We start from the raw sequence: 26,965 nt of genomic DNA, 5'->3' as shown, positions 1-26,965 counted from the left end.
CATTTTATTTTCTAAAGGCTGGAGTCCAGAAATTCAGAAGGACGGTCACAACTTTTTTTTCTTCAGCGATTAGTAGAACAAATGAAGATCGCTTCACCGATCATAAATGAGTGAATGGAGCCGGAAAGGGCCGCTCCCAGCCACGCCAATAAGATTTACCCCACACCTGGGACCCCAACCAGCCCTGCCCATTATAAAGCATAAAACGTTATATATCAGGTATTTTACTTTATTTCATTTTGTGGGTTTCTATACACATTATTGTGGATTTAGGACTGTCGAACACTGCGATGCTCTCCCAATCAGGGACTGTCTTTCTTCAACAGGGACACTTGGGAGGTATGATAATGAATACGCATGGTATGTATGCAGTGCATGCGCTGCTCCTGGTCGATAAAGTATCCTGCAGGGTCGGCACACGTAACGGAGGAAAGATCTCCAGCACGACGATGTCCGTCCATAACCCGGCGCTATATAGTGAATCAGCGCCGTATATCCCGGCAACAACCAACCGGCGTAACCCTAAAAGTGGGGCAGAGGGGCAGGGGCAGCAGGGCAGGGGCAGCCACCTACATTACCTCTTCAGTAGTCAGCTTCAACACATCACCAGGTGGGAGCCGCTACTACTGGGGTCTGTGCCGAAAAATCGCACGATCCCCACCGACTGCAAACAGCGACACCTTAAAAATAAAACGCCAGGGCATGGCAGCTCCCGCTGGGTTAAAGATCAGCCCCGATGCCGTACAGCCAGCCGACATACTTCAAGCCTGGCGGGGGAACCAACAGAGTCTCAAGATCAACGGCAAGCTTAGGTTTCCAGACTTTCCATAAACGCAATCTGACGAAGGTTCGCATCTTCACAGCATGAAGAACGCGCAGATCGGCCCCATTCGGCCCCCCGTCTAGTTCCCCGTTTCTCCCGCTGTAAAGACTCAAACCTTAATCATTCGCTGGTCTCGTCTTAGTTTCAGGAGCCGCATGCCTATCCCATGCATGTTTACACTCCCTCACTGTATTACCCTCTACCACTTCTGATTGGAGGCTGTTCCACTTATCTACCACACCCTCTATAAAAGTAGAACATATTTAAACGATATCTAAACCTCTGATCCTTCAGTCTTAGATTATGGCCTTCTTATCTGCCGTCATTCATAGAATCCTCTCTCAGGCGATCCGGCCATGTGACATTTTTTTTTTTATTTCATGGCCCATTGGGGGCTACTGATTTCTTATCTCCGTATTCAGCCCTTTAACCCCTACTGTGCTCGTACGCTTTACCCCCCCCCCCTCGTTTTGCGAAGGGCTGATCAGTAACCGGTTGCCAGCTCCATCCCCGCATTGCCAGTTGCCATGACAGTTCTATACAGCACCTGGAGATCTCTGCGACGGCTGGGTCTGTCGGCACAAATTGTGAATCTCTCGCTAGCGGGAGTACTTCTCCGGAGTGAAAGAAGCCTGCGTGGGATGGAGAGGGAATTTAGTGATGGGTTAGGGCTGACGGGACACGTGTGGGGGTGTGAAGGAATAAAAGGGGAGAGGGACAAACAGAGGGGGGGGGGGTCCGTATGCACAATGGCAGGGGAAGGGCACCGACGTTACTTATAGACTGATCCGTATCCAGAATTCTGCCCACTTGGTAAGGACTCGGCAGGCTTCTGCGGTTTGTTGGCCACCGAGTGCGTAGGGTACTTGTGATGAAGTCCCACTAAGACAGACGTTTACAGGCTAAAGCAGGAATAAGAAACACTATCTATGACACACAGATCATGTTAGGTCCATGATTTCGAGACCGACGAAGGCGATCTTAATCCGACAGCTTTAACGAAACGAAGTGACTACAAATGACAATTTATCTGGCCTGAAAAAAAAACGTGAATGATCCAAAAAAGCCACGAGAAGCAGCGATAAAAATCCCAACTCCAGCCATTAATGTCACAGTACGGATCCGTTAGGACTGAGTTCAAGAAAATGCGGTCTAAATTAGAAATAAACTCTACATTATAAGAAGTGGTACGGATTGAGTGAAGGCCTTGTAAGCTTCCATGGCTTTAAAGCGATGTTCCAGGCTTCCTATGCACTTTTAAGCATGTAAGTGCGTGGTACCTTTAAATTGCCATGTGGTCCCTTTAACTAATGTATTGGGGGGGGGTGACTCTGCAGAATCTCCCCAAATATATTTGCCCCTTCCCCTGCCCACCAGCTAAATGCCCCGCACGAGATGCGTGCACGTGATGAACTCCCTCCAATCAGCTCCAGCGCATATGTGTAAAGTCCTCCCGTTGATCTAAGTGGGAGCGCTTTCCTGCTACTGATTGACAGCTTCAAGCAGCCAATCAGCACGAAGAAATGCCAGCTCATAGAGGAAGAAGGCGGTTTTGCTGCAAACACCATTCCTACAGTCCATCTGTGAGATGTTTTGTCATCAAGGTAACCACCTGGCAATGAACTACGACTCCCATGATCCTCTGCAACTTATTAATAGTTGATGGACCATTGATCTGTATTAGAAGGAGACGACTATCCAATATAATTGATTAGTGATGAATAACGGCAGTATATGAAAGCCTACGTCTCAGCATCCGTGTCTCGTCCCTGTGGGGGCCACAAGCGCTGGTTTAATCTGCCGGAGAGTACAATGGCTGGATTAACACATTTAAAGTCTCGGGATTCCAGCCGCAGGACGACGTTGTCCCGAATCAAGACCAGCCAGAAGAATTCCGACACTTGTCATTCCGAATGACAAGCCTAATACTGGTCCGAGGGGGATTTCACGGCACGGCTGCTGCCAGCGCGGGCACAGAGGAGGCAACAGCCGGCGAAGTCTGAATGAACGCAGACCCTCTCTGCCACGGCACGGAAGACGGCATTGACTGACACTTGGGCAGTGAGATGTGACGGCGGAGCGCCAGAGAGGTGACAGCAATAAAGCAGACAGAGACAGCAAGCCAAGCGCCTCCATATCATCTCAGAGCACATTTGGAGGACGCCAACCTTTAGCCGACCTGTTACGTTAACCCTTTAATATCCAGAGAGTCATCAAACACATTTATTGAAACACAGAACTTTCCGTCCCTATCTAGTCTTGTCTTAGATTCAGAAGCCCATGCGTGTGTCCCTTACTGTATTAGCTGCTACCACCTCTGATGGGAGGCTGTTCCACTTTTCTACCACCCTCTCCCAAAAACACTGTTTATGATAAATTCCAATATAAAGCTTAATATAGGAGATCCTGGAGGGAGAGCTGTGTGACATAATCTGCTTTTTATCTAAATCTTCTGTAGGAAGCCAAAGCACCCAAAGGCTTTAATGCACAGTGATGGTAAAATATTCAAGACTTGTACACTATGATGTCTGCCCCGTGCAAAGGCTTCCTTAATATTATAATGCCTCCTGACCTGGGTGGGGGGTGGCTTTGTGAAGCAACGCCCCAGACAGCCTTTGGTGGGCAGAAGGGGAGGGAACTGGGTGGGGAATGGGCGTGGCAAGACACTGCCCCACCCAGCCTGAAAAGAGTAAACCGACCCGGAGACCCAGGGAAGCAGGGCTTCACCCGGAGGCGCTGGATCAATCCCTGCGAGTTCCCAGGTAGGGTACATAGGTGCATCACACGGGGCCAGCACAGCCCTTCCTGCAGCAGAACTCCGCGGGGCTTGCCCTGCACAATGTATAACAATATCAGGAAGTTGAAAAATGTCAGAAACAGGCCAAAAAGTATATTCATTGGGCGCTGACATCATTACGGTAACATAAAGCACATTAGCAGACTAATGATTTTAATGAATATTACGAAAATGACGTATTTTAAGTTATATGTATAGGGCGTGACCCGTAATTACACTGAATTCAGGTTATTTCAATTGTCTAGCAGGGAAAGCTGGAAATGACATAAATTGTCAGCTTGGTTTAGGGAACATTGACTCTCATGGTGTTCGGGTGGAATTATATTCTCTCAAAACCGGGGCAAAAACAAATTAAAATAGAGAAGCGTCACCCTAATTCTACCCCGCATCATTAACTGCGTGTTGGAGTTATAAAAGGGAGGAACGGCAAGCCCCAAGGTTAAGAAGGAAACAGGAATATGGGAATCCCGGCTGATGTCATTCCCCTCGACAGTCCCTCATATTCCAGCTATGGAAGTTCTGAGGATTCTGGGGGTTGTAGTCCACGACAGCTGGGATGCCAGTCAGGGGAGGACCGGCATCATCTGGCCCATGAGGACACTCAGCCAGGTGGGCCGTTAACATAGCAGATTGGAGTATACTTGAGATACAATACAAAAATGAGGCCACATAGAATAGGGGGCCTATAATGGGAACACAGAAAGGATCCAGACATGATCAAATGCTTCATCAAATCCTTGTCAATAAAGTCACTTTGTGTTGATTTATTATTAAAATACATACAAAAAGGCTTCCGGTAGTGGCCCAGACTGTTCAAAGCAGCCCAGGAGCAGTACCGACTTCACAAAGATCCTCAAAAATAAAACCCCTCCAAACACAAAGCTGCCACACCCCGGCTGCAGCCCACGTCCCTCCGAAGCGATGAAAGGCGCGGGTCACCTAAGTCATGCACTATGGCCTGTACACGTAGGAGCGCAGGCAAGTCTGATCCACTGCATGGCTTCATCCCCAGCTGCGCTCCGCAGCCCCGGGCCGGCTTGAAATACTAAACGTAACCGATTAATTTAACGATCCGACATCATGCAGAAGCCGGAACGCCAAATACAGCCGAACACTAGTGATGGATTCCATCTGCCATCCATTCAATGGTTTTGGGCAGCCATGGAGGACGGCCGGTTACTTAATTGATGGCCTGGAGGAAGAATAATGGGTGGCTTTGAATGTATTCTCCATGCTGGGGGTTCCACTGCAGGGCATTATGTTTTGGGGTAAATGGAATCCCCCCTTAAAGGGAACAAAAAAAACCATAACCGATATAAACAATGTGATGGAAGCCGGTATATCCCATCACTATAGAGCGCAGCATCAGGACCGCGGTGTGCGACAGCAACGCATGCACAAGAGCCTCTCTGCTACAGCGAGTCATCACATCGTCACCGCATGCAGCAATGAGTAATGCGTTCCTCCCCGACCCTCGCCGCCTCCCAAAGAGCAACGCGAATTTGTCACTATGAATGATCGCTAAATGCAGGGGGGGGGGTTCAATATGGAGAACCAGCGACGTCAAAATAGCGGATATAAGTCAGTATGCGTATTGATTAACCCTTTCAGTGCCACGGTGTGCAATGCAGCCCCCCCCTCAGAGAGCAATGGGTTAATGTTCTTACCGTCGGGCAGGGTAAAGCATTTTTTATTATTATCATTAGGGTTATGGCCAGCCTTGTGGCATTCCCTGTTAAAGACACACGGAGTGCCGCAGGGACGGGGCGGACCAATGGCAGAAGCGGGTGATGTCCCGCTATGGTATGCGAAAGCAACATAACCTCTTAACTTTTATCACGCCATTCTAAACACACGATTAGATCAATGCCACAAAGATCATGAACACCGGTCATAAAAACGTGTTCTTTAGCCTCATAAACTGCACAGTTCACTCAGGGATCGGTTTCACAAATCCTTTTAATTTTTACGCAATCAGGTTTTTGGTTAAAAAAAACCAAAAAAACAAAAAAAAACAAAAAAAAGTGCTAAAATACAAAACGACGAGTCGCCTTTAACCCTACCGAGCCAGAGAGTGCAGAACCGGCTCTATGAGGCTTTAAGAAGTGCCAAGAACGTGAAATCTGCCAAAATCTGTGTGGGCTGTGACAGATCTCACCTGGGTCTGTCAACATAGAACGTGTGCTCCCTAAATACCCCAACGACAGGTCATCGTTTATACAGGATGGACCCCCATCAACCAGTATAGAGCGTGTGCTCCCCAAATACCCCGACGGACAGATCATCTCATACACAGGATGGACCCCCATCAAGCACTGGAACATAGACCGGTCACACCGTTAAATGCCCCGGTATAGGCGAGGTATCCCATAAACATAACATGGACCAGGCATTCCAGTACAGACTGGTCGCAGACCCCCAGTATGCACAAACATCCCCATTTCAGAGGTTTTGTTTTAGCTATTGGAGTATATCCCAACTGAACTCCATCGCATTCGATCGCCTTATATCACGACATAACAACCAAAGAGCTTCAGGTGTCCCTGCCCACATGTCACCTGTATGTCATTCAGAACATACTCACTTCCTCTGCAGGGTGGTGGCCGGGCTGTTGGTAGCACTGTGGCCCCCTCCGGCCCCTGGGCTGGAGCTGCGAGAGGTTCCCCGGTTAGAGCGCTCCCGGGTGTCCCGTGCCCGGTGATGGTGAGGTGGGGTCGAGTAAGCCTGGACGTGGTAGCCCTGCTGGTTCTCGGCCCTGTGATGATGCTGCTGAGGCGCTGGGTGGTGATGATGGTGCTGGGGGTGATGGTGATGCCCGTAGCCCCCACAGCCTCCTCCGCTAGGTTCCCGGTAATCAGGCCGGTGCTGATCTCGGTCCCCTCGGACTGCCTGGTTCTCTCTCAGCTCCCGGTTCTCTTGGCTGACCCGGTCCAGCTGTACTTCCAGCTCCTCGATGCGGCGCCGCTGCGTCTCCAGGAGCTTCTGCTGGCTCTCAATGATGTTGTTGAGCTCCAGCAGGTACTCCACGGCTCGGTTCGGGGACTCCTGACCGCCGGGGTTGGGACCCGGGCCAGCACCCCCTTCCATCGCCGTGAAGGGAAGGGGGCTTGCGGCAGAGCGGTGCTGCGGGGTTAGCTCAGGCTGGGCGGCCGGGCATGGTGCCGGGGGCGGAGCGCACACTGCTACCGCGGCGACTGCTGCAGAGTCACTGCGTACTGACAGGCGGGAGGAGCCGGGGCCAACGGGGGCGCGCACTGCCTTACCAAAACCCAGCCAATCGCTGAGCAATGGTGGGGAGCCTTGGGAGACTATAACCAATCATAAGTCTAAGAGGCGGAGAGCCGTACTCCGCCCCCAAATAGCTGTCAAAAGATGACACCAGCGGGGGTAGAGAATGAGTTGGTGGCTGTGGACTACAACTCCCATGATGCTTTGTGAATGGCGTGCCACGGGGGAAAAAAAGAAAATAAATAGTAGACAGGGGCGAGCTGCACGTGGCTAGAGCTTTGCGGATGGCTGAGTCCTGCAGCCTATTACCGGGCAGCACATTCATGTCACTGGCCTAAATAGCACCCCTCAGCAACCCAGACACATACTTTCCAAGTGTCCCACTTTAGGAAGGACAGTCACTTCCTGGCCCTAAATGCTCAGTCCTTTTTCCTCCCCTGATGCCCCTCTTTTCTAGGAGCTCAGAATGTTTTGCTGGCTATAATGTTACCACAGGGCTCTACAGCACCAAAAGCCTCAGTAATGTGTATAGAAACAGCAGAAACCCATTTATATTAAATTTACAGTAATGTGGCACCTGTGCGCTTTCCAGACATGTGGCTATGGCCAAATACACCCCAAGACAGAATCTGCCGCTGCACCGGCTTTTTGGATTCGGAACAATAAAAGGTAAGATTAGATCCTTGGAGGGTAATGATTGGGGGAGGTAATTATTGCCTTGGAGGCAATAATGCATGGGGGTAATGATGCACTGGGGTATTAAGTGCGTTGGGAGGACAATGCATTTGGGGTAAGAATGTATGGGGTAATGATGCGTGGAGGTATTAAATGCATTTGGGGAGGTAAGGATAGATCAGGGGTAATAATACACTGGGGAATAATGATATATTTGGGTAATGATAAATTAGGGTGTAAGGATGCATGGGGAAGTGAGGATAGATTGGGGTAAGAATGCATTGGGCAATAATGCATGGGAGAGTAATGAGGAATTGGGGTAATAATGCATGGGCGAGAAATGATGCGTTGGGATAGTAATGCATTGGGGTAATAATGCATGGTGGGTAATGATGTATTGGGATAATAATGCATGGGGGTAATGATGCATGGTGGGTAATGATGTATTGGGATAATAATGCATGGGGGTGATAATGCATGGGGGTAATGATGTATTGGGATAATAATGCATAGGGGTAATGATGCATTGGGGTAATAATGCATGGGGTAATGCATGGTCGATTTGCGGGTAGAACCACCTTGTCTTAATTATTCATACATATAAATAAAAATAAAGAAATATATTGAAGTATTTCAATACAAATGTGTCTGTATCTATCGTGTAGTCCCCCTTTTGCCCTGACCCGTCAAGGCACGGACTCCAGTAGACCCCTGCAGGTGAGCTGTGGTATCCTTTAAGTCCTGTAAATTGCGAGGTGCGGCCCCCATGGTTAGGGCTTGTTTGTCCAGAACATCCCATAGATGCTCAATTGGGTTGAGATCTGGGGAATTTGGAGGCCAAGTCAACACCTTGAACTCATTGTTGCGTTCCTCAAACCATTCCTGAACCATTTTTGTATTGTGGCAGAACGCATTATCCTGCTGAAAGAGGCCAATGTCATCAGGGAATACATGGAAGCGTGTACGTGGTCTGCAACAATGCTTAGGTAGGTGGTCCGCGTCAAAGTAACATCCACATGAATGGCCGGACTCAAGGTTTCCCAGCAGAACATTGCCCAAAGCATCACACTGACTCTGCCGGCTTGCCTTCTTCCCATGGTGCATCTGGTACCGTGTGTTTTCCAGCCGGCCATTCACGTGATGTAAAAGAAAACGTGATTCACCAGGCAACCGTGGTCCAGTTCTTATCCTTACGTCCCCATTGTAGGCTCTTTCGGTAGTGGACAGGGGTCAGCGTGGGCACCCTCACTGGTCTGCGCCTACGGAGGTCCCATATGCAACAAACTGCGATGCACTCTGTGTTCTGACACCTTTTGTTTGAGCTACAGCCGCTCGTCTGTTGGATCTGACCACACAGCCAGCCTTCACCCCACGTGCATCAATGAGCCTTGGCCACCCATGACCCTGTCACCGCTTTTCCTTCCTTGGACCACTTTTGATACTGACCCCTGCAGACCGGGGACGCCCCACAAGAGCTGCAGTTTTGGAGATGCTCTGACCCAGTTGCCCCGCCATCACAATTTCGCCCGTGTCAAAGTCGCTCAGATCCTTACGCTGCCCATTTTTCCTGCTTCCAACCCATCAACTTTGAGGACAAAATGTTCACTTGCTGCCTAATATATCCCACATAGTGACAGCAGCCATGATAACGAGATTATCAGTGTTATTCCCTTCACCTGTCAGCGCTGGCAATGTTATGGCTGATCGGTGTGTATACCGTATAAATAGCGATGTATTCCACAAAGAAAAAAAAATAAAATATATATATATATATACAGTATATATACCCTATATATATTTATAGTGCAGAGGTACAATGAATAAAAAATACATAATAATAAATACTGTACTTTACTGCATACTGTTAAAAAGAAATGGTATTGCAGATCTCTCTCCCTTATACGTTCAGGAATATTAGAAGCAAAGTTTTCTAAATTAATATTTATTATGCAAAAAAATGGTATATTACAGCAGCAGGCAGCCTCCAAGACTTTCGCTGCAGATATCCATAAAATTAAATAAGGAAATAAAAAAACTAAAATAAAATACATAAATCCGTTAAAAAATAAAAAATAGTAAGGCAGATATCACGGAGGTATCACGCAACGCGTTTCGCCTGGATAAGGCTTCAATAAGCATCCTTTTAAATCCGCGTTCTTGTCGAATTGTCGTTGCGTCTATACGTCACGCCGTCTATATGCGTCGCTTATGCTTTGTTAATATAATTGAGAGATCATTTACATTTTAACAAATTTGCATCAGTGGTCTATTTGTTGTCGTGAAAGCAGCGCCGAGGTCTATGGAGAGGTCCCGCAGGGAGAGGTCTTAATAAAAAGCTTTAACGCCTTTAATTTCCGCTTCGTAATAGTATGTACAAAGATGTGTCAATGGATCAGAGATAAATCTGTCAATCAAAAAAGAGACAGCATTAATGACATCAAGACAGCGTAAGAAGCTCCTACTAGACTCTGGTAGACTCCTTGGTTTTTTCTTATATTTAAATAGTCTTATAGTAACATCTACCACTTCTACTGGAAGGATGTTCCATGTATCTTCTACCTTATTATGCATATGCACCCAGTATAGAGACAGATTCTATTATTTTTAATGCCTTCGATAATATCAGTAGGACTCGCCTTAGATGATGTCACTCCTATTAAAATGTCCTGGCTACTGATGTCCATACCTGGGATCTTCCCAGGGTATGCTACCCAGAGCAATCCCACTTCTGGGGGAGTGGCTTTGTAAGAGGTGGGGCTATCTTCATGTAGGGGTGGGGCTATCCCCCCATAAAAACCTTTAGTGGGAGGGAACTGGGCGGGAAATAGGGAAAGGGGGTGGATAGTAAAACTGACCCGGAGATCCAGGAAAGGAGGGCTTCACCTGGAGACTCCGGGTCAAACAGGAAGTTCCCAGGTACGCTGATGTCCTCGTACAGGCAATATGTATATTATATAACACAAACGTCTTCCAACAAGGGCGATAGATCATGGAAAGTCACTTAAGAAAGCGGCACTCTAAGTAACGGTTTCATGAGCATAGAAAGCAGGGGAGAGAACGAACTAACAGCAGCGCTGGGGGAAGGGCAACGTGTATAACTCCAGTGATCATGGGGTTCCTTTGCCCTCGCTCATTTGCTTTTCGGGGGGTGCTGACGCAGGACGGTGGTTAGCCTCTCGCTGGCCCTTCCTCTCATCTCACCAAATACACAAAGGAGAAAAAAATGTTCTTTGGAGAGCAGCGCGGTTGTTGTAGATGCTTATTAGACATGACAGCTGCATTAATTTCCTCTACGTTTCTCGAGCTTCTGGCAACAAACAATTAAACGCGGGTTAGGTTACAGTATACGTTTCAGTGCTATTCATGTGTTAATCAAGGAAAATGTACCATTTTATTTGTGCCCCAGGAGGGATCATGTGCAAAAAAAATTCTTATTATTTAAAAAAAACAAAACAACATATAGCAGTAGAAATATACCACCCTGCTAAAGTACTTTAGCTTTGATATGAAACATATTTAACTGCTGTTACAAAATCATATATTCCGAGCTAAAATGTTATGATTTTTTTTTTTAAAGAATGCAGCAGGCGCTCATAGATTGGTATCCTATGGTAGGTCAGCTCTGGTGGATTATGACTCCTATGATTCTCAGCCATTCTGTTGTACTAAAACTGACTGCCTGAGGAGCTGGTATGTAAGAAGCTTCCTATGTGTATTGAATCATTCCTACCTGTTTTTGTAGGAGGTCAATAAGGTCTCTACTGTTCATCTCCTACACATTGCATGATACCCAAGGAATATTTGAACCTTGTTAAGATGTCATAACCATATGATGTATGTCTTTCGAAACAGAGACTTCAGCTCCCTGGTATTGCTTTCTCTAATGGTAGCGCACTAAGGCTCTACAACAGAAGGGAAATGTATGGGTTCCACTTTTGGGCAGATCTGCTCTTTTAATATTTATTTGGTGGGGACATTCATCTTTGATCATCGGTAGGGACCTTTCATTGCATTTTCTCTGGCAGCTTCCTTGGTAGATAATGATGCGTAGATTGTGAAAGGCGCTAAACACTTTTCATAGAGACCGTCTCTGCCATAACATTCGGAAACTAGACAGTGATCCCTAACCTGGACCCGACCTGACATTACCTGCCTGCACCACCCCCCCCGATGATCCATCTCATTCAAAAGGAAGCACGAACATGCTCTACGTCCCTCAATAGTCATCTATATTCATGGCTTGAAGCTCTTGCCTACATGCGTTCCCAGAGGAGAAATGTCACTTTCCCAGTAAAACATACCTCATACCCTCAAAGTGTCCTTCAGGATGGAGTAATAGAGTAGAAGGCCTGAGTTATAAAAACCCCAAATAGTGGCATGCAGCCTACCTAAGGATAACAACTTCTTTACCAACCCTCTTTCTGTGTCCATCCAGTCTGAATTCTGGATGTGGATTGTATCTTCTAATGCAAATAAATGTTGGGCAACAATGGTCTAAGACACAGGACTTGTTATCTGAAACGAGAGGGCAGATAGGTCAATAGGAAGGATGGACGATATTTCCTTTGGAGTGTAATCAAAAATGATTGTAAGAATGGAAGAAAATGATACAATAAAAATTTATTTTTGGACATAGACTATCCCCACCATCCCCCCTTCTATTGGAAGGCTTCGTGTCTCCATTGGACCCATTCAACTCCCCCATGGCCATGTTGTTGCCACCCAATATCTTTAAATCTTTAGACTACACTAATCTCCAGGAGAAGGCACAGAGCTCACACTATACAACGTGCCAACTCCTACATGATTGCAGATGGGGGGGACCGAGGGGTGTGAGAAAAGAAAAAAATACACCCACCCACACGCTGACAGAAACAGAGGCTGGCGGAAAGCTGCTCCGAGCATCTCTTTAATGTCTCTTTAACTCTTTCTGTTTCCGGGGGGGCAATCACAGCTAATTGTCCCTCTGCGCTATGAGCTGAACATACAGGATAGCGTGTTCTGCCTACATGTGGACGTATAGATGTTTGTACGAGTGAAGAATGCATAAAGGGGACCCCTTACACTTTGTGCTCTTTAACCTGGGACAGGAAAGTTGTGTCTTCGCTACAGTTGAGGTGTCAGGACTGGATAAATCCACGTAGAATTCAAGAATCAGACAGGAACATTTAGGAGGCCTCTTTTGTGATGCGCCCACAGAGAAACCTATTGGAATCCAGTCGTGGAGACCCTCAGGAGGTTCTTCTTCACATATATGTAACATGTATGTAAGTATGTAGGTAAAATCTGTGAGATGCTCTGAACAAACCCAGATAAAACAATCCAGTTTATAATATTACACCAACAGACCACCAGTCTTGATAGAGCCCTTGGTTTTGGATCTGTGCCTAGGGCTTCCTCTTTGTTTCTGGTTCTGATTTGGAGGTTTTTAACCCATTTGACCAACATGATACGGCTTTGATGGAATGAGCAGACCCATGAGATTCTTCAAATGTTAACCATTTTATAGTCCGTCGTAAAGATTCTATCGACTAGCAGAGACAACAATGACGTGGTTCTGATAATGGCCCTAGTGAAAACCATGACTTCTTAATGATGTCATCAGTGTGCCAATGACAATGTGGAATGTGGTGTCAGGAAAGAACTATTCAGTTTCTCATTCTGTCCATTTTTTTCCTTTTAAGAAACTCTATATTTGATTCTTTATTCAGTGGGGCAGAGGTCGCAACTGTGACGAAGCCCGTCTCCCAAGGGGTCCAGGCAGCCCCTGCAACCCCTTGTTTCTGTCTCCTTGTGGCGCCTCAAAATTGTTCAGAAAGGGCCCTTTAAAAACGCGGAAAAACTTTACTTGATTAAATTATTTCTATGAAGGGTCTGGACATCCAACAGTACTAAGGATGGTGTTTTTAATGTTGTTAGAAAAGTCTTGAATTCAGCAGAGTAGGTGGAACAGCATCTTTAATAATAAAGCTCGATTTAAAAACCATTAGAATTGCTAATGCTGTGTCTATGCAAACAGAACATTAGTTATCCGACACACTGCAGCAGTGCTCATCAGACCTAAGCAGTGCTCTGCATGACTCAAACCGGCTCATAATGTAATATCTCCTGGTGCAGAGCCCCCCCGAGGAGGAAATGCTAAGCAGCGTGGCATTAGAGGTTAAAGGCTGCCCGCAGATGGGCTTGTGACACGCAAGAATCACACCGGGGTTTGGCATTGACCTTTCAAGACTGTAATTATTGCTAACTACATGCAAGGACGGGAAGGGGAGAGGATGAAAGAAAGGTAGAAAGTTGGATGGAGAGAGGAGAAGGAATAAGGGGGCAAAGATAAATTATAGTGAGTGGAATTGGTATGTTAAATTAGATTGAAAATACCCAATTTAAATTCACGTAGTATCTCAACCCTATGAGTTGTTGCACTTTAGGACCATAAAACCGCATATTGTATATAAACCGCAAACAAATATTAAATTGTATTAATAAATATATTGGTTTTCTTCTAAATGTTTTAAAAGAAGTATACCCCGGAACTTCTCGGGGTAGGTTACCCAGAGCTCTCCCCTTTTAGCTGAGTTTTTCATGAAGGGGCAGGGTTAGCTGCCTTATAGGGGCGTGGCTAGCCTCAGACAGTCTTTAGTATGAGGGAACTGCGTAGGAAGCAGGGGGAAAGTTGTCGGGGAGTGGGCGTGGCCAAACACCACTCCCCTTCCTTGAGAACGTAGAAACTCACCCGGAGGTCCCGAAAAGCGGGAGATGAAGGGAGATAGAGAGATTGTCTTATCCCCAGATTAAATTAGTGATAAATGCTGGGTTGATTTAATGTCCAACATTTAAAATGTTGAAAGAGGGATGATTTTGCCAAGGGGGAGTTGTCAGAGGCAAGACTGGTTCATTATTCCCATAGCATTCTATGTGTTTTTATAAAGATTTAATGAGCAAGGCCATTGGTAAGTGGTCTTATCACCATAGCAACCGATGGCATGGTCCGGAGAAGCGGCAAACCCGAAGGGTTCCCAAGTATGGGTAATTACAGAATAATTTTTTTTTTAATTTGTATTTATTCGTTCAGCCATTCAGTAACATGTTAGCAGGCCACGTAACATGATATTTAAAACATGCTGGTCTGCCATTGGCTACATGTAGGTATCTAAGAGACTATCGGTCTCAAGATGGCAGCGGTGCATGGCAACCTCTAATATGCCGAACAAATCGTTAACATGACGTATTGTTGATTGTATTTAAGAATGAAAATACCAGCTCACTGACAAGGCAAATTATAGCGCAATAAAAATATTATCATTACCTTCTACGGCAATTATGCAACTGAAACTAATAAGCAATTAGATGTTCATTTGTGGCTTATCGTGAAGATTGTTAAATAAATATTTAAGTGAGCATTTAATGTCTTATTATGTATGCTCAAGGGATATAAAAAGCATTACCCATCCATATTAACATATATATTTATTAACACCCCCTTTTTTTTTTTTTAGCTATGTTGCTAGGTTACCCAAAAATAGGTGATTCAGAACCTGTACTATTCGTGCACTGTTACATGGTGTCTTCCAGAACATTGCCAACCTAGATATATGCTCTAAGTTAATGGAATAGTTACATTTACATTCTATGTAAAGTATTTTCTTCTGAGTGGACCATTGGCACTGGGTTAGGCACGATAATGTGTGTTTAGTCATCAAATGTGGATGACTAAATTTTAATTGTATTCAATTTGATGAAAAAAATAATACATAAAAAAAGAAGGAACACCAGCTATGACCATACCTCCAGGGCAACAGTTCAACACTTGGTGGGGTGGAGTGGTATCTTGGCCACTTCATGTCTTGCCCTCGGAGCAGGTAGTCATCTATCACTCCTAATTCATATAGAAGAAGTGGGAGGCCCATGGAGCTGACCAAGGAACTTCTTTGGTTTTCCTATCCCTAGAGGCAGGACCGGCGATGAAGAGGGGGCCCTGGCACTTTTAGATGATGTAAATGCGGGCAACAGCTGGATATGTGCAGCCGCATGCCCTGTTTTTATGCTCACATAGCGAATGAACATAACACAGTAACCAACAACCTATGAAGGACCCTTTGTTGCTTGCTGTGGTCAAACCAAGCCCCCATAAGCCCAAAGCAGCAACCAAAAGACTCCCTTGTGTTAGGGTGCCCATTAACATTAACCTTCCAACGACATAAGGTCCTCCACCAATGTATGGGAAACCTGAGACAGCAGGGAGTTGGCAAAAAATTGGAGGAGGGGTAGTTGCTATATGACGGAGGCTGAGAGGGACCATTAGAACTTTTGCCCAAAAGCCACCGACCAATCATGGAGATTCAAGTAGCAAATCACCCCTTAAAATATCGTGTATCTACAAATCATGTCATAAACAAAACAATGATTGCAAAAACCTTCCTTCAAATTATAAATGAAAGAAAAATATGTATGTTTTTTTATTTACATTCTATTGCCTTCAGCTTTTTATCAATGTTTCACTTTTTCATATCGGTTGCTATGAGGTTGCTTGGCAACCTGAATGCTCATAGCTATTTGAGAAAGCGTATGAAAGTTTTTTTACTTTTCTGAGAGTGTGTTTGGAAACCAACTCGTTTCTATCCTCACGTGGCGAATAAAAAACACGAAGAGCACACCATCTTTGAAGAATCAGTAAAATGGACTTAATCCCCGTATGACAGAACAGGGAATGTTACTTTGTTTTCCATGATCGCCTGGTTAATATTGCCTCTGGAAACCTACTGTTTGCCCCGTTAGGTAACATACTTTGGGCACACTGGGCAAATACCTGGTGGGTCAGCGCCTGGTGGTGTCTCCTATGTACCTTTATTGCCGCTTAGTTATGGGTTGGGGGGAAAAAAAGTTTGTTGTACAAAGGTGTAAGAACTGGGGATCTGGTATAATCTTGAAATGTGACAGTTCTACATTCATCTACCACTATTCCATTGTATTCCATACAATTCTATTCTCTTCCAGCCTGGGGCAGAACCGATCCCAAGCCAGCACTCCTGTCAGCCCCACAGGGAGCTCAGCAGATGAGTGGAAAGCCAAGTTCACAGTGAATACCTTCCTCTTCAATGCCCCAAAACACTCTTGGGGCGAATCTCCTAAGTGACCTGGGGCGAATCTCCTAAGTGACATCTCTAAGTGAGGAGTTACAAGCAAAGAAGGAGAGTATATTCATTACTATTGCAAGGGGGAGCACTGTGTTTGTTTGTGTTGTGTTCAGTGTAAAGTTTTGTTGAAAAAAGCAAAAAAAAAGGGTAAGGGCTATTTCAGGTGTGTTGCTAATTAAGTAACCTTCTCTGTGAGTTCTGCTTGGCTTTTGCAGTTGCATTTAGCTTGGACACACAAGCGAATCTTGAGCTGGGGTGAATCTCCTAAGTGACATCTCTAAGTGAGGAGTTACAAGCAAAGAAGGAGTTAAAAAGCAAGAAGGAGGGTAAAGTATAAATCCTTGTGATTGCATATAATATATTTATATATATTTTGCGCCTTACTGTCTGTTTTTGCCAGTTATTGGAGCTATCCCCATTGCCAAGATGTCCTCCATGTTTGACAATGCGGTCAGGTGTACATCTTGCTCAATGTATGCAATCCTTGAGCAGCGCTTCGAGGGTGCATATTGCTGTGCGAGATGTGTGCGGGTTGCTCATTTGGAAGCACAAATCCTGAGTCTAGAGGAGCAACTGGCAACACTGAGATCTATTGACAACTTGGAGAGGAGTCTGCTGCTCACTGAGCAAGCTCTCTCGCAGGTAGAGGTGGGGGAGGATAGTGGGATGGAGGTACAGGACAGTCAGGCAGCTAGCTGGGTTACAGTTAGAAGGCGGGGTAGGGGGAAAAGCGCCAGGGAGGCTAGTCCTGATCTAGCACACCCCAACAAGTTTGCCCGGTTGGCAGATGAGGGGGATGTTAGTTCAGAGTTAGCAGTACTGCAGCAAGTCACTGCCTCTGACCACCAGAGGGGTGTCTGCTCCAGTAAGGAGGGAAGGAGGAGCGCAGGGCAGGCCAGACAGGTGCTGGTAGTGGGGGACTCAATTATTAGGGGGACAGACAGGGCGATCTGTCACAAAGACCGGGATCGCCGAACAGTGTGTTGTCTGCCTGGCGCTCGAGTTCGGCACATCGCGGATCGGGTTGACAGATTACTGGGAGGGGCTGGAGAAGACCCAGCAGTCATGGTGCACATTGGCACCAATGACAAAGTGAGAGGGAGGCGGAGTGTCCTTAAAAATGATTTCAGGGACTTAGGTAGCAAGCTTAAGGCAAGGACCTCCAAGGTAGTATTTTCTGAAATATTACCTGTACCACGTGCCACACCAGAGAGGCAGCGGGAGATTAGGGAGCTAAACAAGTGGCTCAGAAGCTGGTGTAGGAAGGAGGGGTTTGGGTTCATGGAGAACTGGGCCGACTTCTCTGTCGGATACAGGCTCTACGGTAGGGACGGGCTGCACCTCAATGGGGAGGGTGCAGCTGTGCTTGGGGAGAAGATGGTCAGAAGGGTGGAGGAGTGTTTAAACTAGGGAAAGGGGGGGAGGGAAACTACAATATAGAAGGGGAAGATAGTGTAGATAGAGAGCTGGGGCTTATAAATGTACCTGGGGGTGGAGCAGAGGGAGGGGTTAGAATAGTTAATAGGGATAGGCTTCATAGGGAAAAAAACCATACACCTCTAAATTGTATGCTTACTAATGCCAGAAGTCTGACCAATAAAACTGACGAACTGGAGTTAATAATGTCTGAAGAAAATTATGACATAGTGGGTATAACAGAGACATGGTTGGATGATAGCTATGACTGGGCGGTTAACATACAGGGGTATAGTCTATTCAGGAAGGATCGGAAAAAACGAAAAGGGGGAGGAGTTTGCCTTTATGTAAAGTCCAGCCTAAAGGCCACACTGCGGGAGAATATATGTGAGGGAAATGATAATGTGGAGTCATTATGGGTAGAAATATATGGAAAGAAAAATAATAAAATACTGATCGGGGTTTGCTATAAGCCACCAAATATAATGGAAGCAGCAGAAGATCAATTATTAAAGCAAATAAACAAGGCAGCAAATCACAATGAGGTGGTTATTATGGGGGACTTTAACTATCCCGACATAAACTGGGAAACCGAGACCTGTGAATCTCATAAAGGAAACCGGTTTCTGACTATAAGTAAGGATAATTATCTGTCCCAAATGGTACAGGACCCGACCAGAGGGGGCGCCCTACTGGACTTAATATTAACCAACAGACCTGACAGAGTAACTAATGTGCAGGTCAGGGGACATCTAGGAAATAGTGATCACAATATGATGCATTATAACTTGTCCTTCAATAAGGGAACTCTTAGAGGAGCCACAAGAACTATGCACTTTAGGAGGGCAAAGTTTGATCAACTAAGAGAAGCCCTTAACACTGTAAATTGGGAAAATGTCCTCAAAAACAAGAGTACAGACGCTCAATGGGAGATTTTTAAGAATATCTTAAATTCTCACTGTGAAAGGTACATACCGTATGGGAATAAAAGAGTCAGGAACAAGAGAAAACCAATGTGGATAAATAAAAATGTAAAGGGGGCAATAAATGGCAAAAAAAAGGCATTTAAGCTACTAAAACAGGAAGGCAGTGAGGAAGCACTAAAAAGCTATCGGGAAAAAAATAAAATATGTAAAAATCAGATAAAAGCAGCAAAATTGGAGACAGAAAAACTCATTGCCAAAGAGAGTAAAACAAACCCCAAAATGTTCTTTAACTATATAAATAGTAAAAAGGTTAACAATGAAAGCGTTGGCCCCTTAAAAAGTAATGAGGGAGAAGTTATAGACGGGGATCAGGAAAAAGCTAATCTATTAAATATATTCTTCTCTGCTGTATTCACAGAGGAAAATGAAATGCCAGGTAATATACAGCAGGATGAGATAAATGCCCCAGTACATGTCGCCTGTCTAACCCAGGAAGAAGTGCAGTGCCGCCTAAAAAAATCAAAATAGACAAATCACCAGGTCCAGATGGCATTCACCCCCGCGTTCTAAGGGAGTTAAGTAATGTAATAGACAGACCCCTATTTCTAATATTCAAGGACTCTATAGTGACAGGGTCTGTTCCCCAGGACTGGCGCATAGCAAATGTTGTGCCAATATTCAAAAAGGGGACAAAAAGTGACCCGGGGAATTATAGGCCTGTTAGTTTAACTTCTGTTGTGTGTAAACTGTTTGAGGGTTTCCTAAGAGATGCTATTTTGGAGTATCTCAATGAAAATAAGTGTATGACTCCATATCAGCATGGGTTTACAAGGGATCGGTCCTGTCAAACTAACCTGATCAGCTTTTATGAGGAGGTGAGCTCAAGACTGGATCGGGGTGAATCGCTGGATGTCGTATATCTTGATTTTTCCAAAGCATTTGATACGGTGCCACATAAAAGGGTCGTACATAAAATGAGAATGCTTGGGCTGGGGGAGAATGTGTGTATGTGGGTAAGTAACTGGCTCAGTGATAGGAAACAGAGGGTGGTTATTAATGGTACATACTCTGAGTGGGTGACTGTTGCTAGTGGGGTACCACAGGGGTCAGTTTTGGGTCCTATTCTTTTTAATATATTTATTAATGACCTTGTAGAGGGATTGCATAGTAAAGTATCAATCTTTGCAGACGATACTAAGCTCTGTAACGTGGTTAACACAATAGAGGACAGCGCACGATTACAAATGGATCTGCATAGGTTGGAGGCTTGGGCTGGGATGTGGCAGATGAGGTTCAACACAGATAAATGTAAGGTTATGCACATGGGGAAGAAAAATCCAGGCTGGGAATATGTATTAAATGGGAAAACACTGGGGACGACTGACATGGAAAAGGACTTAGGAGTTTTAGTTAACAGTAAATTTACCTGTAGCGACCAGTGTCAGGCAGCTGCTGCTAAGGCAAATAAAATCATGGGGTGCATCAAAAGGGGCATAGATGCCCACGACAAGGAAATAATTCTACCCCTGTACAAGTCACTAGTCAGACCACACATGGAATACTGTGTACAGTACTGGGCACCAGTGTACAAGAAAGATATAGTGGAGCTGGAGAGGGTTCAAAGACGGGCAACCAGAGTAATAAGGGGAATGGGAGGACTACAGTACCCAGAAAGATTATCAGAATTGGGGTTATTTAGTTTGGAAAAAAGACGGCTTAGGGGGGACTTAATAACTATGTATAAATATATAAGGGGACAGTACAGAGATCACTCCCAGGACCTATTTATACCCAGGACTGTATCTATAACAAGGGGACATCCTCTACGGCTGGAGGAAAGAAGGTTTCTACACCAGCACAGACGGGGGTTCTTTACAGTAAGAGCGGTGAGATTATGGAACTCTCTGCCAGAGGAAGTGGTGATGGTAAACTCAATAAAAGAGTTCAAAAGGAGCCTGGACGTGTTTCTTGAAAGCAATAATATTACAAGTTATGGATATTAGATTAATAGGGACAGAACGTTGATCCAGGGATTTATTCTGATTGCCATATTTGGAGTCGGGAAGGAATTTTCCCCCTGGTATGGGGCAATTGGCATCTGCTTCATAAGGGTTTTTTGCCTTCCTCTGGATCAACACAGTAGGGACACAATATGTATATAGGTTGAACTTGATGGACTTTGGTCTTTTTTCAACCTTATGAACTATGTACTATGTTACTCTAGAAGCGCCACCTTCTGGATCGATCCTAGAAGCTCAAAGGCAATGCTGTCTATCAGAGCCAAAGTCAAGGGCCCTTCGCAGCCAAACACTTAATAATTGAAATAAAACATTTTAAAAACACATTTAGTTTGCTTGACTTTAGTCCCCGTGCTGATGTCTTTGGAAACTAGATTTCTTAAATTTTACATATGGTTTCACTCATGCGTGGCAGGAAATTCCGCATCAGCCCAAGGGACTAGACAATGAGGAGAATAAAGGCAAAGTGTTGAGAGTTAAAGGAAAAGACTTGGGTTAGACTCGCCGAGTGTCATGTCGGTGTGTGATTTGCAAGTGATGTTTCACCTAAAGAGTATAAAGTAAGCCTCATAAAGTTGCACATGTGTCGGGGACACTCGTGGTCCTTGTCTTAAATGGAATCATAGGCATACATGTAAATATAAATAGTAGTCTACATTTAGCTGGTGCCATAGAACCTGAAATATTAGCAGAGTTTGCCGACGACCATGATATACCTCCCAGGCATCCCTTTTTCGGCTATATAAAAGGTTAGGAGGTGCACTGCTGGAAGGGGTAAATGCAGCTTCTGCTCCTGTTGGGGCTATCTGGCTCAATGAGGCTGATGGAAAACCTCCCTCCTTACCGGCCAATTTATTCACATCCTGGGGGCTGGTTAGAGTAGGTTAGCTAGACATAGCTTGAATTTGGGGGTGATATTTTACACACACACCCCGGAAGAAAATCCTGGAGTGGCCCACGCGCTTCACCCTTGACTTGGCAAAACTAGCATACAACGAAATATATACGAGTATAAATTTCATAGACTAAATTTCCGCCCATTGCCTCTACTTTAGTGCATATAGCTACATAGAATATTCATAGGGCAAGTTTCCAACACATATAGAATTCTTCTTTTTAAAACTGCTGATGTTTCAATGGGTCAGTAAAGTGCAGGATTTGGGAAAAGCGACAGATTTACTTTAGGCAGAAGTGGGTGATTGCACGTTCCTTACATTAAACGTCATCTCTGCTGTCTCATTAGAATCCCTCTCCTACTCTTTGTTAGAGTAACTGTCCAGATGGAAACCGTTAGGAAACCAGATGTACATCCATAGACCAAAAAATGCATCAATGTCTTCCAACAGCTCTGTGATGTAATCTATCGATCTTAGCGCTCAGGAATGTCAGCGAGTAAGTGGGGGAGTAGGGGGATTGAGGAGCAGAAGGTGCAAATCTTTGCTGGCGCTGGGATCGTGATAACCCTAAACACAGAGGGAACAAAAATAACAGACAGACTTATAATCCTCGGCTCGGAAACAATAAATACTATTATAGCATTGATTAGGTAGGTTCTTTATTCTGAGACATGGTTGAAGTACATTCCCTAGGAGGGCACAAGACATGTTCAATCTCACTGGGTTAGGCAAACTGTCCTTACGTGAACACCATGGACATATACCCCAAACATTTTTAGGTGCCCAAAGCACCTATGTTTGGAAGCGTGGCAGGAGGCAAGCAGGTGCAAGGCAGATTCTGGAAGTCGGTGGGACAGGAGCCATGGCCACCCATCAACCTTCTAAGCACAGCCATCTCACAACACTAGCGTTGTAAGCAGGCAAAGTAAGAGTTCCAAGAGAGCAGCGATCTCTGTTGATTTGGGTCAGAGGAGATCAGAAAATACCTGCAACCGGCTCGTTCTCATAACTGACCTCAAAAGCAGGAGAGTGGGGCAGATGCCCAGGACAGTGGCACAGTGCCCAGAAATCGAGACTCTCCTGCAAAAATGAGGACTGTGAAACCATTGGGCCTATGGGACATTTAGCCAAATGTCCCTCTCAAGGCTTGGAAGTCCAACCCTTGCTTGGGAGGATTTCTTCTCCCTGATACAGGCATCTTACATTCCAAGAAAAGGTGATAAAAGCTACAATGATGGAAGCCAGTCTGATTCTTACATTGAAATAAATGCTGTAAATTGGGTTATATTCCTGGCTTAATGTTGGATACACCGATTTGTTATAGAAATGACCATGAATACAAAAGGTGGCACTGTCCACTAAACTGCACAATGTACAGTTATCTAAAGCATGCTGCATGTTGCAGGATTATATATTTCATATAGCTTATAGACATAAATGAGGCTGCTCACGTGGGTTCAAACACCATAACGAGAAGTCGATAGGATGTAAAACAGAGCCTTCATGATGTAACTTGAGATAAGGTCTAAAATTGAGGCAAAAATGAATTGCGTTATGTTGGGTCAACATATTAGGACTGTCTATATTACTTTATTGAAAAACCAATGGTTTTTTTTGTTTATGTACCAGTGTTGTGTTTGTAAAAGCTACATTACCTCCTTCTAGATTGTAACTCTAATGTTTGTCTCATGTATCACTTGTTATGATGTGTTTACCCATTGTACGGCATTACAGAATATGAAGGCGCTATGTAAATCAATCAATAAAAAAAGAAGAATAATGTTACTCTCATTAATTCTTCCTTGCTCTTACTTCCAATGTAAATTGTTCCATATAGAACACTTTGCTTCAGACACTGATTAAGACTAAGTTACATTAAGTAACTAATGTTCATTTATGATTGCGTTGCTTTAATACCGTTTAATTTGACACAGATCTCACAGATCTTTGGCACACATCTGCATCTTACATATTTACCCAGGTATCCTTTATTCTATACTGAAAGGCCGCAGTTTATTTTAGGTGTGATTATTATCATAGTGATCTTGAATATATATAATATATCCATATGTCTACTCTTATAATTAATCACCTCTAGATTGTAAGCTCATTTGATCACGGCCCTCCTCACCTATTGTTTCTGTATGTCATGTTGTTATGATATATATACTAATTGTTATGTCCTGTGTACCATTTGTACTGCGCTGCTAAATCTAATGGCACTATATAAAATATTAAACAAAAAAAAATATAGTAAGTATACTACGGTCCTTACAGTCCGAAAGAGATAAACTTAAAAGACACTGCCTCCTTCTGGTAGTTAGCAGTTGCTACAACAAAGAACATTTTCTAATCGTATCATAGATATACTAAAATGTTGCTTTTATGAATGTATTGGTTTTATGGTTAAAGCATATAAATGATATCTTATGCAGAGTAAACCAAATAGTATCTAAAGAACAGTAATTCTTTTTTTTTCAATCTCGCTACTGTATATATGACATAAATCTTTTTGTATACAGTAGAAAAGCAAAGCTGGCCATGACATCTTCGCCTTTGACATCTTTCTACTGGTGAATCTTCTGTTTGGTGAACGTCATGGTATAGCCGCCTATCTGCTCCGGGCCATATGTAAAAGCCTACCTGCAAAAACATATAATTAATGTATTATTATTATTATTATTATTATTTCTCCAACAATTTACACAGCCATGATATTCATATCATTATGATTATAGTTACAAAAATATGTTTTTCAGTAAGATTTAATTATATAAGCCGTTTTGTAAAAATGCAACTGAGTGAGACTGAAAAAAGTCTGAAAGCCTTGTCCTGATAATCAAAGCAGGAACAACAAGGTTTAAATAGAATAAAATAACACGTATTTGCTCTATTAGACATGGAGTGATGTGTAATGCAAATCACTCACGCAAATTGTAAAGGGAAGAATAGTAAGAAATTCGTCTGCTACAAATTCATGGTGATTCATGGTTCCAGAGGCTGCGAGATAAGCAATATGAAAGTTAACCCCGCGCTGTCTTCAGCTCTTGGGTAAGAGAGAATCGGCTTTGCTTCTTTTCATATAAATAGCTGTTTGAGTCTCCTCAAAGCCAACTTTGCCCTATCGCTACACAGACTCTACATCTCATCTTTAGATTTAGTTTAGAAATCCGCTTTAGCCATCTTTTCGATGGGTCCCTCTTATTTTGGGTTTCTAGATGGGAATGTTGGGTCGGTAATTTGGGTCGGGTCAGGGGGCCCACCAGGAACCCTGTAAGAAAACCTTAACCCAACACGAATTGTGATCCACTAATACAAAGTTGGTACGGCTGCCCTCATACCAAATCACTTATCCCTCATTCCAGTGCTGTAACCCAGAAGGGATCCGCTTTGTTCCAGATCCTGGATCAGAAGGGTTCCGCTGGACGATCTCTGCCTTTGACCTGCTGACACTTTTTCCTCTGCGGAGACAGCCTCAGCATGGATGTGACGGTCCGTTGGAGCCAGTCCTCTCCCTGCTTAGCAGCCATGTCCCTTTAGTGTTAAGCTGCATTTATGTTATTGAAAGAGTGAGCCACAAAATCCATGAAATATTCAGGATAGAGTAGCTAGACTTACTGTTATTAAATAAACGTATTGTTGTTAAAACTGATTTTGGTGCATTACGTGATAGAAAGCTCTGTTAAGGTATTTTCTAATGTTCTTTGTTTTAGTTTTGCAGCGTACGCTGCCAAATTCCATAAAAACCCGATTAGTGTTAGAAAAATATGTCCAAAATACATTCATTGAATTACACATTTATCAGCTTCAACATTAACTCCCCCTCCCTACTAGAGTTGTGATGCCAGGCAGTGATGTCATAATGCAGACTCTCAATAACAGTAAGCTAGCAGTAATCTCTCACACACCATGCAACGAACAGCAGCGAGCACACACGCAAATCAGCAACATACATACATGCAAATCAGCAATATATATACATGTATATATGATACATACACTCCATGCAAAGTATACAGGATTGATTAATTTTATGGAGCCATCTCAATTGGATGCGTTTCTTGACTGTTTGGTGAAAGTCTGGTAGGAAGTCTCACATTTTTAGAGATAATCTGTCTATTCTATATAGTTTATTTTTAACTGTATTTCTATGTTATGCCTTTTCTGCCTCCCCTGCTTTCTGTTTTTATTGTTTTTTTGTTCCCTTGCTTCATATTGTTATGTTTCTATTATATATATATATATATATTTGACTTTTTAACACATTTATTGTGATTTTTTTTGGACACTAAGTGTTTTCTTGTATTGGACAATGATTTAAGGGAAAAGCTTTGTGTTTCACTGGACAATTTGTGAATGTGCTGGGAGTTGGTAACTTGCATTGTGGAAACTCAGGAGATAATTTATATTTGAATGAAATATGTGTGATTTTAGTGTTAAGCTACACTTAAATTATTGCGATGGTGAGTCTCCGAAATACATAAAACAGAATAATTTTTCAAAAAAGTTTTGATATGTCCAAAATTACATTTAATTTTGTATACAAAATGTAGCCCTTTTTCCACATTAATCAGTTTACATATTAGCTTCCCCTCCCTGCTAGAATTGTGATGCTAGGCAGTGATGTCATAATGCAGACTCTCAACACGTCACCGGAAAATAACAAACAGCTACAACATATGTAACGAACAGCAGCAAACACACACGCAAATCAGCTACAGACATACATGCAAATCAGCAACATACATACACATATATCCAACACATCCAATGTATACAGGATTGATGAATTTTATGGAGCCATCTCGATTGGATGCATTTCTTGACTGTTTGGTGAAAGTCTGTGTAAGTAATCATTTTTATACTTTTATTTTGTTCTGCACATTTTAGGCCTGAATACAACTTGAGTGCTAGGAGCATATGTTATCAATTAAGTGACGTAGTTTAGAGGGTCATAATTTTGCATTCTAACCAACCTCCAATCCCCAAAACTTAATTTCTATATTTTTGGTATTGACAATAGGACCAAATTAAAAATTTTAGATAAAATTC

The 26,965-nt window shown here is 43.9% G+C and overlaps 1 protein-coding gene across 1 annotated transcript in view; it reads right to left on the bottom strand.

Annotated features, from left to right (window-relative positions):
- LOC149284850 (IQ motif and SEC7 domain-containing protein 2-like) overlaps window positions 1-6,707 on the bottom strand; it is a 68,803-nt gene extending 62,096 nt beyond the window's left edge. The window contains exon 1 of the mRNA XM_089496022.1: window positions 6,205-6,707. Within this exon, the coding sequence (XP_089352148.1) occupies window positions 6,205-6,707 (503 nt within the window). The remainder of the gene's footprint in view (window positions 1-6,204) is intronic.
- Between the last annotated feature and the right edge of the window lie 20,258 nt (window positions 6,708-26,965).

Source organism: Sceloporus occidentalis, unplaced genomic scaffold (genome assembly GCF_023333645.1).
Source record: "Sceloporus occidentalis isolate IW3139 unplaced genomic scaffold, rSceOcc1.0.p SCAF_87, whole genome shotgun sequence".
In the NCBI taxonomy this organism is placed as follows: Eukaryota; Metazoa; Chordata; class Lepidosauria; order Squamata; family Phrynosomatidae; genus Sceloporus; species Sceloporus occidentalis.
The sequence above is the reverse complement of the archived record's forward strand: the minus strand, read 5'-3'. Positions and strand labels throughout refer to the sequence as shown.